Source organism: Hordeum vulgare, chromosome 3H (genome assembly GCF_904849725.1).
Source record: "Hordeum vulgare subsp. vulgare chromosome 3H, MorexV3_pseudomolecules_assembly, whole genome shotgun sequence".
In the NCBI taxonomy this organism is placed as follows: Eukaryota; Viridiplantae; Streptophyta; class Magnoliopsida; order Poales; family Poaceae; genus Hordeum; species Hordeum vulgare.
This window is the reverse complement of record NC_058520.1, coordinates 2,085,133-2,101,288: the sequence shown is the minus strand read 5'-3', so window position 1 is coordinate 2,101,288 and position 16,156 is coordinate 2,085,133. Positions and strand designations below refer to the sequence as shown.

The 16,156-nt window shown below is 44.8% G+C and overlaps 3 protein-coding genes and 1 pseudogene across 3 annotated transcripts; 1 reads left to right on the top strand and 3 right to left on the bottom strand.

Annotated features, from left to right (window-relative positions):
- Positions 1-553: 553 nt before the first annotated feature.
- Positions 554-4,438, top strand: LOC123442360 (proline-rich receptor-like protein kinase PERK8). Its single transcript, XM_045118378.1, has 8 exons — positions 554-2,060; positions 2,166-2,555; positions 2,643-2,729; positions 2,819-2,889; positions 2,977-3,053; positions 3,141-3,288; positions 3,676-3,837; positions 3,964-4,438. Exons 1-8 carry the CDS (start codon positions 1,172-1,174, stop codon positions 4,195-4,197), a joined length of 2,058 nt encoding a protein of 685 aa, XP_044974313.1. The 5' UTR covers positions 554-1,171; the 3' UTR covers positions 4,198-4,438.
- Positions 4,439-7,757: 3,319 nt separating this feature from the next.
- LOC123442359 (acetyl-CoA acetyltransferase, cytosolic 1-like) lies at positions 7,758-11,578 on the bottom strand. The gene is made up of 13 exons (XM_045118377.1): positions 11,283-11,578; positions 11,012-11,185; positions 10,827-10,932; positions 10,582-10,720; positions 10,404-10,481; positions 10,245-10,310; positions 9,964-10,046; positions 9,428-9,527; positions 9,061-9,171; positions 8,931-8,972; positions 8,757-8,843; positions 8,436-8,521; positions 7,758-8,072 (listed from the first exon to the last, which is right to left on the bottom strand). The coding sequence occupies exons 1-13, from the start codon at positions 11,434-11,436 to the stop codon at positions 8,039-8,041; spliced, it is 1,260 nt and encodes a 419-aa protein (XP_044974312.1). The 5' UTR covers positions 11,437-11,578; the 3' UTR covers positions 7,758-8,038.
- Positions 11,579-11,668: 90 nt separating this feature from the next.
- Positions 11,669-12,823, bottom strand: LOC123439071 (annotated as a pseudogene).
- Positions 12,824-13,116: 293 nt separating this feature from the next.
- LOC123439105 lies at positions 13,117-14,024 on the bottom strand. The gene has a single exon (XM_045115852.1). It carries the CDS (start codon positions 13,972-13,974, stop codon positions 13,432-13,434), a length of 543 nt encoding a protein of 180 aa, XP_044971787.1. The 5' UTR covers positions 13,975-14,024; the 3' UTR covers positions 13,117-13,431.
- Between the last annotated feature and the right edge of the window lie 2,132 nt (positions 14,025-16,156).

Genomic DNA, 16,156 nt, shown 5'->3' with positions numbered 1-16,156 from the left:
ACGAAATAAGTGAATTTATGCTCTAAAATACGTTTATATACATCCATATGTGGTCTATATTAAAATATATGAAAGGTCTTATATTATATCTAGAAACAGAGGAGTAACCATTTTTTCACTTTCATGGTGAGATAAGATTTTCCTTGTCGCCTTAGCAAGACATAGAATTTCTCACGCTCACACCGTCAACATTTACTAGTATCTACATGCACCTTAAGGTCCATAAAAGAAATAAAATGAAAAATATTGCGGGTCAAATATTTCGAAGCCGAATGTGCACTCTAGTTGATCAAATAAACAATCTCACTCGAATAGAAGATTTCTGGTTTCGGACAGTGAAAAATGTAGAGCGTGGTAGCTTGGCATCAAAGGGAAGTAAGATGGTGATCGAGGATCAAGGTAACACCTTGTGATGACCAAAGCATCACAAGGTGTAAAAGAGAAACCGCGTCGCAGAATAGAATTAGTAGAAAGGTGAGTGGATGAATGAATGAAAATGGAAAGAAGCAGGAAAGAAAAGGGGGCCGGGCTAGAAAGTCGTGCTTTTCCACTCCACCTCCTCCAGCTCCAGCTCCGGTCAGAGTCAGTCCCGCCAGTAGCAGAAGCAGTAGGGTGGAGTGGAGTCCAGCACTGGACCGGAGAGAGGTTTCTACAGAGCCATCATCGTCGTCATCATCAGTGGGGGATCACGGGCGGGGCGGTCACGGGAGGAGGAGGAGGAGGGGAATCTCTTTTGGTTTACTACTCCAGTCCAGTCCAGTGGTTCTTTCCGCGGCCCGCCTTCAATGCCGCCACCGCTAGCTTTACTGCTGGATCTGACCTGATCTCATCTCATCTCATCTGAGAGCCACCGTCTTCCTCCTCTCGGTTCTTCTTCTTCTTCTTCTTCTTCTTCTTCTTCTTCTTCTTCCTCCTCCTGTGGAATTCGGTGCGAATCCGTGGCGAAAAGGTGGGGATCTTGGCTCCAGAGTGTTCCTTCCGTTTCTTCAGGTGAGATTTTCCCGTCCCACACACAGGACGAGAAATCTGCCTCGTTTCTGCACGGATTCCGCGGCCGGATTTCCTTTCTTTCTTTCTCCCCGGATTCGGTGCATGGAACCACTTCCCCCCTCCGTCCCCAGCAACAAGAAGATATCTGCTGCTGCTCTGCTAGCCTGAGCCTGAGGCCCCAATGGCGTCCTCGCCGTCCCCCTCGCCGGGGACCACCAAGGCCTCCCCCGCGGCCGCCTCCCCAGCACCGGTCAAGCTGCCCAATGCCACCCCGGCCGACCCGCCGGCGGCCCCGCCCGTGACCTCCGCGGCCGTGCCGCCGCCGACGCCCCCTTCCCCGTCGCCGCCCCCGGCACCCACAACCGTGTCGCCGCCTCCGGTCCCTGTCGCCTCTCCGCCGCCCACCCCGCCAGTAACATTGCCGCCGCCTGCTGCGGTGCCCCCGCCGCCCGCCCCTGCTGCTGATCCTCCCAAGCAGTCGCCTTTGCGGCCCCCTGTGGCCGCAGCGTCGCCGCCCCCGCCGACCCCGAGCAGTTCGCCGCCGCCGCCGGATCGCTCGACCACGCCGCCGGTGGCGCGGTCGCCACCGCCGCGGCACCCGGGGTCGCCGCCAGGCACGCCACCCGCGACTGAGCCGCATGCGCCGCCGCCTTCTGTCAGCCCCATCATCAAACCTCCCACCAGCCCCTCCCCGGCCTCTGGAGATCCCACAGTCCCTACCGCTCCCAGCAGCCCCTCGCCGCCTTCCTTGACGACGCCGTCGACACCAGACTCCGGTCCTCCATCTACACCTAGTGATCCAACAGCCCCACCAACACCAATGGCTGTCATCCCAGGTTTGGACACGCCATGGAGCCCCTCTGGGCAGGACAGCAGCCCCTCGCCGAGCAGCAGCGCTGGATTGTCTGATGGCGCAAAGGTGGGGATCGGCGTCGTGGTGGCGATCCTCGTGCTTAGTTTGTTCGGTGCCGGGTGCTGGTACAAGAAGAAACGGAGGAGGATGACCGGTTACCATGCCGGGTTTGTCATGCCTTCACCCTCACCATCTGCTTCTCCACAAGTGCTACTAGGTAATTTGGTACACCACACTTGCTGCGCATTTGGGTATTTTTCTCTCTACCAAGTGCATTATTCCTGTGCAATCAGCTCATTACACTAACCCAATTTTTGTTCAGGACACTCAGAGAAAACTAAAACCAACTACAGCGCCGGGAGTCCTGAGTTCAAAGATACAATGTCGGAGTACAGCATGGGCAACTGTCGCTTCTTCACCTACGAGGAGATGCACAACATCACAAACGGTTTCTCCGATCAAAACCTGCTAGGGGAAGGCGGCTTCGGGTCAGTCTACAAGGGTTGCCTGCCCGAAGGGAGAGAGGTTGCCATTAAGAAGCTGAAAGACGGCAGCGGGCAGGGGGAGCGCGAGTTCCAGGCCGAGGTCGAGATCATCAGTCGCGTGCATCACCGCCACCTGGTTTCTCTTGTGGGGTATTGCATCTCGGGCGACCAGCGATTGCTTGTCTACGATTTTGTGCCCAACGACACGCTGCACTATCATCTCCATGGTATGGTATTAACCTCTGATGCTGGCACACCATTTCAGCTGTTCTGTACTCCGACTGAACAATTGTTGTATTGATCTGCCATTATAGGGCGTGGAGTGCCCGTTCTGGATTGGCCAGCCAGGGTTAAAATTTCTGCTGGATCGGCTCGAGGGATAGCATATCTTCATGAAGATTGTAATGCTCATTCTTACTCGTTTACTTCCATCGCCCTGATTTTTTGCGCCTGCTTTGTTCTCATCACACTTGAGTTTTCCCTTTGGCAGGTCATCCCCGAATAATCCACCGAGATATAAAATCCTCTAATATTCTGGTGGATAATAACTTCGAGGCACAGGTAACAATATGTGCCGTCTACATAACTCAGAAAATCCACTATATAATGTGATTGTTGTTATTGAAGTAGTTACTCTTCATGTGTTAGGTTGCTGATTTTGGTCTTGCAAGGCTAGCCATGGATTTTGCCACGCATGTAACTACACGGGTGATGGGAACTTTTGGGTAAGTAAATCAAACTGACCTGTACAGCTGTACTAGATAAGAATAGTTCAGATTTGCTCATGTTCTGAGGATTGTTCTTTTATTCAGGTACATGGCTCCAGAGTATGCATCGAGTGGCAAGCTGACTGAGAAATCAGACGTGTTCTCCTTTGGTGTTGTCCTCCTAGAGCTCATTACAGGACGAAAGCCTGTCGATGCATCGAACCCATTGGGTGATGAGAGCCTTGTCGAGTGGGTAAGCTTTATTACTAATCGCGGAGCTTGATTGATGAGGATTTCATTTTCACCCCTGTTGAAACAACGCAAAAGTGGCCGCATGATAGCCCTGATTCATTCACTAGTGATTCAATCTTAATTGGAAAATCTGCTGCATTACCAATATATTCGTCGACAATGTGATGATCACATCTTGAGTTCCAATTATTTGCCATGATTATTCATTTTGGTAAGGTGTGTAGCCTGCCAGTGCCCAGTGGTGTGGAAAAGCATGCTAATATACCATTTGAAGTTGTGAGCCAGCCAACTGAAAACAGCTTCTGCCATAATCCTGTTACAACTGGTTGAAAAGATATATAGATCCTCTGTAATAACCGACATTTCCTGACATGAGAGTTATCTGCAGGCTAGGCCACTGCTCACGCAAGCGCTCGAGACCGGCAATGTAGGGGAGCTGTTGGACCCCAGGCTGGACAAAAACTTCAACGAGGTCGAGATGTTCCATATGATCGAAGCGGCAGCAGCCTGCATACGACACTCGGCACCCAGGAGGCCCCGGATGAGCCAGGTACGAGGACATGGATGAAATCGCACGTGTCACGTCATCTTTTCAGAACAACAATTACAGTACATCCGACTGGATTGTACCGGAAGTTAAAAACATTCTTATCACCGGCACGTCTGCTCTCATCAGGTGGTTCGGGCCCTCGACAGCTTGGCGGACGTCGACCTGACCAACGGGGTGCAGCCGGGGATGAGCGAGATGTTCAACGCCCCCAGCACGGCGGAGATCAGGCTGTTCCAGCGGATGGCGTTCGGCAGCCAGGACTTCACGACCGGCTTCACCCAGTCTAGCAGCTGGAACAGCAGCCGTCAGGGCGGAGACGCCGATGCCGCCTCTGGCGGGCCGAGGCGGTCGCAACCGTAGTAATGTGATTAGCCTCTAGGGTGGGGCATTATTGCTCCTTGGTTCATTTCATGCAATTCTTTGGGTGGATCGTCCGTCTTCTCTTTTCTTTTCTGGGAGGTTGTCGTCTCGACTGACTGACAGAAGAATGTATATTGCGTGTTGGGGTCCATGGATTCGACGAACCGAAACTTACTAACTTGTTGGAGGCGAATTTTGCGCTCGGCCTGGTTGCGGCTAAAGTTGGTACAAAGTTGAGTCACTTATAGTAGATTCGTTCTAGTTATAGGTAGAGCAGACAGGTTTGTGGGCATGGCATGAGCACTGAGATGGGTGGAGGCATTGCACATGAGAGAACGTGGGTGGGGGGAAGGGAATATATACATATCTGTCATGCCCACTTCAATTTGCCTCCTCCTTTTGTCCTCTTGAGAACATGCAAAAAAGCTTTGCGCATATTTACTTTATTTTATTTTTTCTCTCTTGTAGGGATCTGTCATGTTTCACTAGTACTCCCCCTACTTTGTTTCTAAATATAAGACTTTTTAGAGATTTGATTTGTTTCTAAATATAAGACCTTTTAGAGATTTGAAAATGGGGACTATGTACGGATGTATATAGGCTTAATTCTACAATGTGCATTCACTTATTTCGCTCCATAGATAATTGAGAGTGAAATCTTTAAAACGTTTTATGTTTAGAAACGAAGGAAGTATGGTAGTATCTAAAAAGCACTCGCTATTAAGAAAATTAACTGTTGCTAAGTTATTACCGGTGCAAAATGCAAAACTGTTATTGAGGATAGTCGTCGGCCGAGAAAATAACGACATGGAGAATCAAGGATCAAGTGCCTACATTAATTTATTTTCTACTTCTTTTATATTAGTTTATAAAAGCATTTAGATTATTATTTTAGTCATCTAAACACTTTTATATTAATTTACGGAGGGAGTAGAAGACTAGACTAGAAACTTTGCACACGTTTTTGTTTTGTTGAAGAAAATTCAAGCAAGGGAGGTCGTGTCCAAGTCCGGTGTCGGTGCCCTTTACTTTACAGATGGAGTGGAATGGGTTGAGTTGTGGCGCAGCCAAATTTGACCTTGTATCCCATGATGAGATGAGATGAGATGAAGTTGATCAACACACACGCACGCACACGAATACACGATGACAGACACACAAACGCGCATTTGCCATTTAGTTCCTCTTGTCATGTGGATGGTGGCCCATGCGCATGACCACTACAGTAGAGTAGATTCCACCACCAACTTCCCGGTTGAGTCGGTCACTGCCGACACAACAATGGTAAGAAACACTCCTTTCGTTCCAAAATAAATGTTATAAGTTTATAACTAAACTAGTATAAATTTTATACTAAGTGAATCATATTTATTTTTAAACGGAGGAAGTGTCTTATTTTCTTTACTGAAGGAGGACTAGAAACGGTCTCAATGTGTGCATGCCATGCACGGTACTTACTCCGTTCCTGCGTGTCACATGCCATGCATGGCCCGGGCGTTTGGTTGGTGGCGACGACAATAATGTTGCCGGAGTTCCAGCCTCTTCTTGACGGAGGAGCTCGTGGTGTCTTGTGCCTAGCCTAGGTATGATCAGGGGACGGAGTCAGGATTTGAACATGAGGAGGCGAAAACTAAAGTTATTTTTCATTTTTTTTTTAAATTCATCATGTACTTCATCTACTATTGTACATGATTTATTAGTACCATTCTTCTTCCTTAAGTTGTGTATGAAGTCTTCGAGAAAGTAATAACTTGAAAATTTCTTGTTGCACGATATATGGCAGGCGTGGTTATCATTTTTGTGCATTTTCCAAGGCAACATCATTTATTTTCTATAATAATAAGGCAACAACTTCAACAGTTCAAGAAAATTAATAAGCCAACAACTTCAGCAGTTCAAGAAAATTACCTTGATTTGTGGATTATGGACATTCATCGGTACCTCTATAGGCACAAGCTTGAAATGTTAACCACCTCTTGAAATCGCCAAGAAAAGAAATAATTGTTACATTACTGATGTGTATTATATAATGTTATCTTTCTTAAAATAGGAAAATCTTGCTTACTTTATGAAATCAATTGTAAGATTAAGCTTTAGTTTGGCTTCTGCAACCATTTTTGCAGATGTTTGCACAACTGTTCTCTAAAATATGAAATGATAATGTATGGATATTCTCATGTGTGGTTGATAAACATTCTCTAGAACATAAAATCACTGTGCTTCTTTTTCTTGTGAGGAGGGAGTTCTCAAATTTGTTGGCGCTTACTGGCCCCTTTCGTACCTTGTGCTTCTAATTCTACATTGTTTCGCGACTTGTATTGATGCCACATTGTTTTGTTCATCAGTATTGTTATTTGCAATAGGTAGCCCATCATATTTAAACTTCATTAATATATAATGCATTGTTTTATACATAATACCAGTTGACCAAACTAAGATTGTATTATTCATAACAGAAATCCTAAGAGCGACTAGCATGTAGTGGTACCTTCTTCCTGTATCTGATCTTCCGGAGTTTAGCCGTGTTCTGATATGTATCTAGCCTGCGTTTGACACCGGAGAGCCGACTGTAAGTCAACTGATGGTATCGTCGTATTGAACGACTGTCAGTGGGCAGCGACGACAGTAAACACAAACACACGAGCGGGCGATCCGACGGCGGCGGCAATGGAAAAAAGATGTCCTAGGAAAGAACAAGCATATATGCAGATAATTAAGTTTTTTTTTAGGGCTACAACGTGCGCGCATATATGGGCTATTGGGCTTTGACTTCCTTTAGTTTAGTGTAGCCAGTTCAATTAGTAATTTACATATGGGCTAATGATGCAATTAGCTCCTGTCAATTAGCACATACTCCCTACGTCCAAAAATTCTTGTATTAAATTTGTATAGATATGAATGTATTTAGTCATGTTTTAGCATTTAGATGCATTTATTTCTAGACAAACCTAAGACAAGAATTTTGAGACGGAGTATTGCTACACATCGTTGAGGGGAGCGAGCGATTGGCAGGGCTTCCATATTTTGGGTTTTTGTATCCCTTGGATTTGCCCCTTTCTCGTTGGAGACAGTCTCTTGGTCTGCGGTGGCGTTCAGATCTCATGGAACCTTTGCTGGAGACAGTCTCGGAGACTTATCCGTTCGCAATGAAATGAACAACAATTTAGCCCCTGTGAGAGAGGGAAAGTTCAAATTTACTAGGATCACATATCTTTTTCAAATAATAATAATAATAATGACGGACCGACGGATTGCACTATGCTAGACGTTTTCAGTGCTGCTGGTTGATTGATTGATTTTCTGCAAGTTGCACGAAATCGTTCTTAAGCAACTTGCCTAACCCTATCTCAAACAATCATCGACCATCATCATCATCATCTGCACCTTTAGCCTGTTGCATTTACAGGCAGTGATAACTTTCACCCATACTGATAAATCACGGACCGTATCCCGCTATCCTACGTCACATCAGCTACGTAATACAAGTATAACTCTCTCATATACGCACATCACTAAAGAAATACGTATAATGGTGTTTAGAGATCACTAAACAGAGGGAGTATTTCACAAGATTTATTCCTTCATTCCTTGCATCATTCCTTCCTTCCTCTGCACATCTGTTATCCAGTAAAACAAGATCAGACCTTGCGCGACTAGTGCAAGGTCAACTTATTTTACATTGTACGATTGATCGGTCGATCGATGCGTCGTATTTGAATTGATACACCATGCATGGATCAGACCCACTCTACACTTCACACAAGATTACAAAAGAAGAAGAAACATACAACATACTTTACACCTGGGCTTTCGCTACTTTGCTCATGATGACAACTTCACATCACAGCGACGAACGCAGGCGCGATGAAGGCTGCCTGCATCATCATCAAGTCAGATTTGCTAAGGAAGTGGCTCGGAAACAAACTCCATTGTATTCCCAGCTGAAGAAACTAAGTTGTATTGCTAACAGATTAAAAATCAAACAGTTTTTTTCACTTCCAATTGATACGATGATGATGAACAGGGATCCAGTGACTGACCACGCCGTAACTGGCGGAAAGCCAGCCATTGGATATAGGGAAAGTTGTGAAGGATTCCACTTGGTGATGATTATTTTTTAATGCGTCCTTGGCAGGCAGTTTGACCCAGACCGCCAGGTAGTCAGTGTGGTAGAGACCTCAAGATTTTTCCTTTTATGCAAATAAATAAATAATCCGAGGAACACAGGAGGAACTTACATGGACTCTACAACGATGGCTGAAGCTCCGCCCCCGCCGTTGCAAACTCCGGCAACCCCAAACTTCCCATGTTTCTGTCTAAGAATCTGCGGTGGAGCAAAAAAGATACAAGTTTAACAGCATGCAATTGGACACAAAGGAAGAAAGAGTGGCCTGGTACAGCAGCAAGCTTAATATATATACACTTAAAAGCTATTCTTTCTTGGTGGAAGATGGAAGTTCTAGAACTACTCCGGAGCATGTGAGAAACAGCAAAAGAGTGATCTAACAAAGAGCACAAATTCACGACCATCTCCCAGTTTGTATGGGAAGAAAGCATACCCCGAGCAGCGTGACTATAATTCGTGCACCACTGCAACCGATAGGATGGCCCAGAGAAACAGCACCGCCACTTATATTCAGTTTTCCCTGAAATGGTGAAATGTCCGTTAGTATTTTTTAGATTGTTTAGAATTACATATTTTTCTGAAGTAAATAGTTTACTGAAGTTCTCACAGGAGAGATTCCAAGAAGTCTCTGATTCGCCACTGCAACAACCTGCCAATGTCCAGAAGAATATAGCTAAGTCTCACCCTCATGCTTGAGGTCTGATTACTCTTAAAAAATGAAAAGACCATTCACATACCGAGAAAGCCTCATTTATCTCATAATAATCTATTTGCGAGTCTCGGAGACCTGAATTTGATATAGCCTTTGGGATAGCAAGAGCTGGAGTTGTTGTAAATAGCTCAGGTGCCTGAAGTTGTACGGAGTGTCAATACAACAAACTCTTTGTAATGCATAATAACAAGATAAAAGAAAAAATAGACACGAATCATACAGGAAAGGATCGTTGGATGAGAGTAGCCAGGTTCACAGTTTTGAGATAGGGGAAATGTTGAAAGGATAGTGTTGGTACAAGTCTTCCATAATAACAAGAACAATGGGTCGTGATTTCTCAAATGAAATTTGTCTCACCAACAATGATTAATAACAAGGCATGTAAGATTTACCTGAGCAGCATCAGCGTACCCTCTGATCCTTGCAAGAACTTGAAGGCCAAGGCTCTTGGCTTTCTCCCCACTGACTAGCACAACTGCAGCAGCACCGTCGCTGAACATTGGAAGATAAGAATGACACTACAGTTACACTTCCAAGTAAACATTGTTTTACATAATTTATATTAACCATGGACAAAGCCTAAAATTCGAGCTACGAAATAACATAGCTTCAGTACACTCTTAAGATGATACATTACTACTGAAGATATACGTACAAAATAGGTTGGCTGCATGCTACATACCAAAGGTAATCTGATTGTGTAAAAATAAAGCTACAATGCTACACTAAGAAGTACCGTAATTCTGAATGAAATCGTCGAGTTTAGAGGTATTAAACAGAGGCACTTCGATCACAGAGATCAATATCTACTAGCTTAAATTCAAATGATTTACTCAAGGTTCTGATATCATACTGGACTCTGGCTGCATATTAATTACTCTACAAGGTTTCCGTCGAAGAAACTAGTCAGAGTACGGAAACACCAAACCTTATACTAGAAGAATTGCCGGCAGTTACAGAGCCATTCTTCTTAAAAGCCGGTCCAAGTTTCTTGAGCTTCACTGGATCATACTGTGCAGATGGAGCACAAGAGGAAAAATGTCAAAACCAGAAGGAGAAGAATAAAATGGGTATGATGATGGTTACTATTGCAACAATGAAAACTGAACCATGTCGGTTTTCAATAAAAATGAAAACATCCATAATAAATGGCATCAAAGAAATTCCTTCCTTAAGACAGCCAATAGATTCACTAGATTGCACGACTACCTTTGCAAGACTCTCATCCTTGTCAACAACAACTGGTGGCCTGCCTCTACCAGAAGGAATTTCAACCTGGTGAACAATAGATGTTTGAAATTGGTACCTAAGGGACAATATTCTTTTATACAGAAGAAGAGTTTTGGGGCCCTCAAATAACACACATACCGGAATAATTTCCCAATCAAACGCGCCGCTGTCCCGAGCTGCTATTCCATGCTCGTTGCTCTGGACGGCATAAGCATCCTAGATGAAAGAGCAAGTTCGCTCAGATAAGTAGAATGTGCAGTTGTAGTTGTATGAAGGAGTCTGAATTTCATAAGGATCGGTCAGAAGTGCTGGCAACCTGCTCCTCCCTTGTAATGGAGTGCTGATCTGCACAGAGCTCAGCGCACATCCCCATATGGAAATCATTGTACACATCCCACAACCCGTCCTTGAGCATCCCGTCGACCAGGACGTCATGCCCAAACCGCGAACCTCGTCTGCGGTTTATCTCCACATGAGGTCACACTGTAAGCAATTAAGCTACTACAAGGTAGGACTCTGGCTCCATTGAAAGCTATAATTAAGCTACTACAAGATAGTAACCTTGCCGTTGCAGCATATTTGGGGGCGTTGGACATGCTCTCCATGCCGCCGGCCACCACGACGTCGTTGATCCCCAGCTGAATCGACTGCACCGCAAGCATGACAGCTGCAAGGAGAAGGCAAACAACATAAGTTTTTAATCACCACCAAGACGTTGCAGGTGAGGAGATGAAAACTTTGGGTACCCTTCATCCCTGAGGAGCAGACTTTGTTGACGGTGGTGCAGGGGACGGTGTTGGGCAGGCCGGCGCCGAGCGCGGCCTGCCTGGCGGGGGCCTGGCCGAGGTTGGCGCTGAGGACGTTGCCCATGAAGACCTCCTGCACCAGCGCCGGGTCGACGCTGGCTCGCCGGAGCGCACCTGATCAATCAGTCGGATGTAAGAGTGCTCGGATCCAGCGACCGATTTGATAACTAACTAGTGGTGCGGGAGCAAGAAAGAAGGGAAATTTCGTTACCCTGGATGGCGACGGAGCCGAGCTTGGTGGCCGGGAGGGAGGAGAGGGAGCCGAGCAGGGCGCCGATGGGGGTGCGGGCGACGCCGACGACGCACACGTCCCTGGGATCCAGGCCGCCGTCGGGGGCGCTGCTGGCGCTCGGGGGCGGCGCCATGGCGTGGTGGTGGACTGTCTTGGCTGTTGGCTCCTGCCCCTCTGTGTGCTCGCCGCCGGCGGGTGGATTGATTTGGCCGGAGAGAGAGGGAGAGACGGGGACGGCAGCGGCCAGAGGGACGGTTAGAATGGGGGATGTCGTGCCGTTAGAGGACAACGGAATGCCGTTCCGGGCTTGGACTCTACCACATCAGGTGGGCCTACTTTCCGGCCCGGCCCGGCCCGGCCCAGCATACACACACGAACAACCAGACTTCCTTTCCTTCCTAAAAAAAAACAGACTTCCTTTCCCTCCACAGCCGAAAAATAAAAGCCGAGAAATGATCTACAGTATTATCTATCACTTGGAGTTGGTGATGAGCAGGTCGATGGCGACGCCGCACCGCTCCGTCGTCTGACGGTCCATGTCGGTCAGAGGAGACTTCCTGTGGACCTCCTTGAACGCGTTCTCGCATGCGTCGCCCACGCCCTTAACAACGGACACGACATCCGACGCATATGCATAGTCCCCGCGGTTGAAGCTGGGGCGGGCGTCGATCTCGAGTTGGCCTGCAGCAATGTCATGTACCATGACACATACATCCCACATGGACCCCTCGGGCATGCCCCGATATTTATCGCCTAGGTTCTTTATGACCTCGGCGTTCTTCTTAATGGTGTCAGTGACGATTTTCCAAAGCGGTGCTGGCCAGGTCATGCTCGGTGAAGAATTGGCCGCTCTCTGGGTCGGCGCTTAGCACGGCTACACACAATGCAGCGTTACTTGTCTTCTTGCATGTGCGGGTGATGAAGTCGATGTCGGCGTGGGAGCTGGGGAGGCAATAGGACAAGGAGGCAAGCACGATGAGAACCATAGCTAAGGATGTTGTAACTCGCTCGCCATCTGTAGTTTGCACTTTATATATATCTAGGTGTTGTTGTATTGATGTAATACATGGCGACTCTACATATCTATATATATACGCCCCATTGGAAATAATCCTTATGACATGATCCCCTTTAATGATGGTCTATCTTTCTTTCTCTGCGAACCGTAATCACATATCAAAAGAGTAGTACTACTAGCAAATCAAATAGTGATTCAGTTATTAAATGTACAATGCCTCTAATTGAGAATAAGCGTAAATTAATATATCTTCTTCATGAGAGGAAGGTAAATGTTGATACAAAAATTATACCAAGATCAACTAATAATTGTGCTCAAGTAAATATAGTGATGTATATACATGGAGTATATATTTTTATATATATGGACAACATGCAAGAAAATCCTTATGGTATGGTCTGCCTTAATCAAAATATATTTAGTTCTTTTGCTACACAGAGTGTAATAAGAAATCAGAAATAAATGAAGGATCGATTGAGTACTCTAACTCTCTTGAATTCATCAGTGAATAAATGCAGACATTGTTTTGCAAATAAATAAATAAATGTACTCTCATTGTGCTTTCCACGAGTCGGAATTTTGTTCCAAGAATGTAATAAATGGAGCCAGTCAGCAATTCCCCGTTTCCATAACATTATAGCATTTTTGATACTAATGTAGTATAAAAAACGCTCTTATATTATGATATTATGGGACAGAGGGAGTAATAAGGTAACAACTAAAACTATATACATCTTTTACTAGTGAAAGTTGATATGAAAACTGTATCTGGACATGGCAGTCCTACCCCACCACCTAAATTTTATCGGAGAGAGAGAGTGAGACACGAGGACGACAACGACCCGAGAAGAATGACGAGAAGAGAGAGGCTATAATTGTGGTGCCGTTGGGCTCTACTACCAGATAAGGTGGGCTTGCCTTCTGGGCCAGCCCAACATACGCACATGCACAACCAGCATTTATTCTCCTGCGCTACAAGAAGAAAAAGGCAACAGTTTTTTTCTTGACATGCACAACTTGATCTATTATTGATGAAGAGGAGCGGATAAGCCGAGGTTTGATATTATTGATGAGAGGAGTGAACAAGCAGATAAGATGGGCTATTATCGATCACTTGCCGATGAGCAGTCCGATGAGGTCGCCGGCGACGCCGCACCGCTCCGTCGTCTCGCGATCCATGTTGGCCACGGGAGACTTTTTATGGATCCCCTTGAACGCGTTCTCACATGCATTGCCCGCGCCCTTCGCCTCGGACACGATCTTCGACGTCTCTGCATAGTCCCCACCGTTGAAGCTGGGGCGGGCGTCGATCATGAGTTCGGTCGCCGCAATGACATGTGCCTTAACACATACATTCCACGCAGGTCCCACTGGTGTGCCCTGGTACTTACCGCCTAGGTCATAGATGACCGCGGCGTTCTTCTTGGCGGTGTTGGTGGCGATTTGCAAAGCGATGCTGGCAAGGTCATGCTCGGTGGACACTTGGCCGCTCTTTGGGTCAGCGCTTAGCATGGCCACACACAATGCAGCATTAGTGGTCTTCCTGCATGTGCGGGCGATGAAGTCGATGTCGCTATGGGCGGCAGGGAGGCCATAGGACACGACGGCGAGCACAACGAGAACCATAGCTAAGGATGTTGTCATGCTCGCCATTCTAGTTTGTACTTCGTATGTCGTTGATGTGTTTGGTGTAAAACATGGCGCCTCTACATATGTATACACGCCCATGGAAGAAAATCCTTATGATATGATCCGCCTTAATGATGGTCTATTTATTCTTTTTGCTAACCGTAATCATATATCAAATGAGTGGTACTACTAGCAAATCAAATAGTGATTCAGTTATTAAATGAACAAAAACATATATGTTGATACAATTACATAAATGAGCAAAAACATAGTTATTAAATGAACAAAAACATAAATCAAATAGTGTTACTAAGTGTAAATTAATATACCTTCTTTGTGAGTGGAAAAATAGATGTTGATACAAAAAATTATACCATAATCAATTAATAAATGTGATCAAAACATAGAGATGTAGTGACATGGAGTATATACTTTTATAAATACTGGCAAAAGGGTCCGTGCATTGCAATGAAAAATAAAATCTCCAATAGTGATGACCACATCTTATCGTACATACATGTTTATCGTTTGGGCTCTCTTTTCTGTGCAATACAATTGTTTCTTGTTCCATCGTTCAATCCTTCGTAAATAGTCAGACCATAAGTCATGGAATTTATGCAGAGTTATCTAATTGGGCGGAGGCACCGGTTGAATTGAACATTATATGCAGATAGAACTTTATGATGCGACTACAAGCTTTTTGGTAACATAAATATGCACTCCCTCCGTCCAGTGAAAAATATGCATATTGAAAATTTAGGACAAATTATGAAGCGAAATGAAAAATGCATTGAAAAGGTGCAAATCATCATCTATCTCCTTTCTAATTACCCAACCCCCAATAGGCTGAATGCATATAGAAATTAAGGAGACCATATATAGAATGCTATTGGTTTTGATTACTGTACGATGAAAGAGAAACATTTTTTCTACTTTAAAGTGCATTGGAAAGATAGAAGTACACTCTTTTATAGATAAATTTTAAAGTCAAATGTATGCTCTTCATCGAACAAAGGGAGTATGCTCAATAGTGCAACAGTGGCATACCCAGATTATCTGAAATTTCGAATATGGTTCTCCTTGTCAAAGTGAATTCTTGAATTTAAATTATAACTTTTGTATAAAGAAACAACTATTCTCTTTGTCTACCAAATGTGTGCCAACTACTCCCTTCGTCTTAAAATAAGGGTCTTAACCTTAATACAACTTTGTATTAAAACTATCAACCTTAGAACAACTTTGTATAAAGTTAAGATACTTATTTTAAAACGAAGGGAGTAGTTTAGTAACCTCAAAGGCTCTGCCAACTATCTAAGCTACTCCATGTCCATAGTAAAGACGAAATGGTAAAATAATTTATTTCATTTAATCTAATTGCATTATAATCTAAGTCAAAGAATCATGCAAAAAAAAATCAAGCAGATGCAAATACTTTCCTTTAAAGAATAATTTGGTTGCCTTGCTGCTGCGCATGTCAACACGACTTTAGCCATCAAACTCTTGTGTACGTCATGTAAATGCGCATGTACTTTAATTAGTTATAAGCTTCCATAAGAAACTAAGGCCTGTTTGGTTCATAAGTCTTAGGACTTTTTTTTAGTCCCATCTTATAAGTCCTAAGTCCCTAAAAAGTTCCTACATATTTGGTTCATAGGACTTAACATGGACTAAAATACCATATTACAACTATAAGTCCCTATAAGACTCTTCTTGAAAGTCTTATTTCGTAAGTCCCAAATATCCACTTTAAGTCCCTATAAGTTCCTCATGTTTGGTTTAGATGAGACTTAAAGGGACTTATAAGTTCTAAGACCCTAATAAGTCCCTGTAACCAAACACCCCCTAAACCCATTGATTTCTTTGTCTGTGTACCTCGCCCATGGCCATGGCTCTCTCAGGCCAGGGGTGGTTGCCCCAGCGTGGCCTTTGGTCATCGACGGCGGTTGACCTTAGTATTTTTTTCAGCTTCGTTTGCGGCAGCTCTAATGGCTAGTTCTTTTGATGGTTTTTTTAGCTTCTACAGTAAGTTAGATAGGGATAGCTTACTTCATCTTATTTTGAAAACCAGAAAAAAGAATTGACCCTAACTCACCACTCGTTATTCCAGCTTATTCCAAACATAAACGCACTGCACGACCAACATGTACTTCGACGTATGCCCTCTTCAAGATGTTTATGAAAATTCAAAGAACCGAAGGCAAGCAAG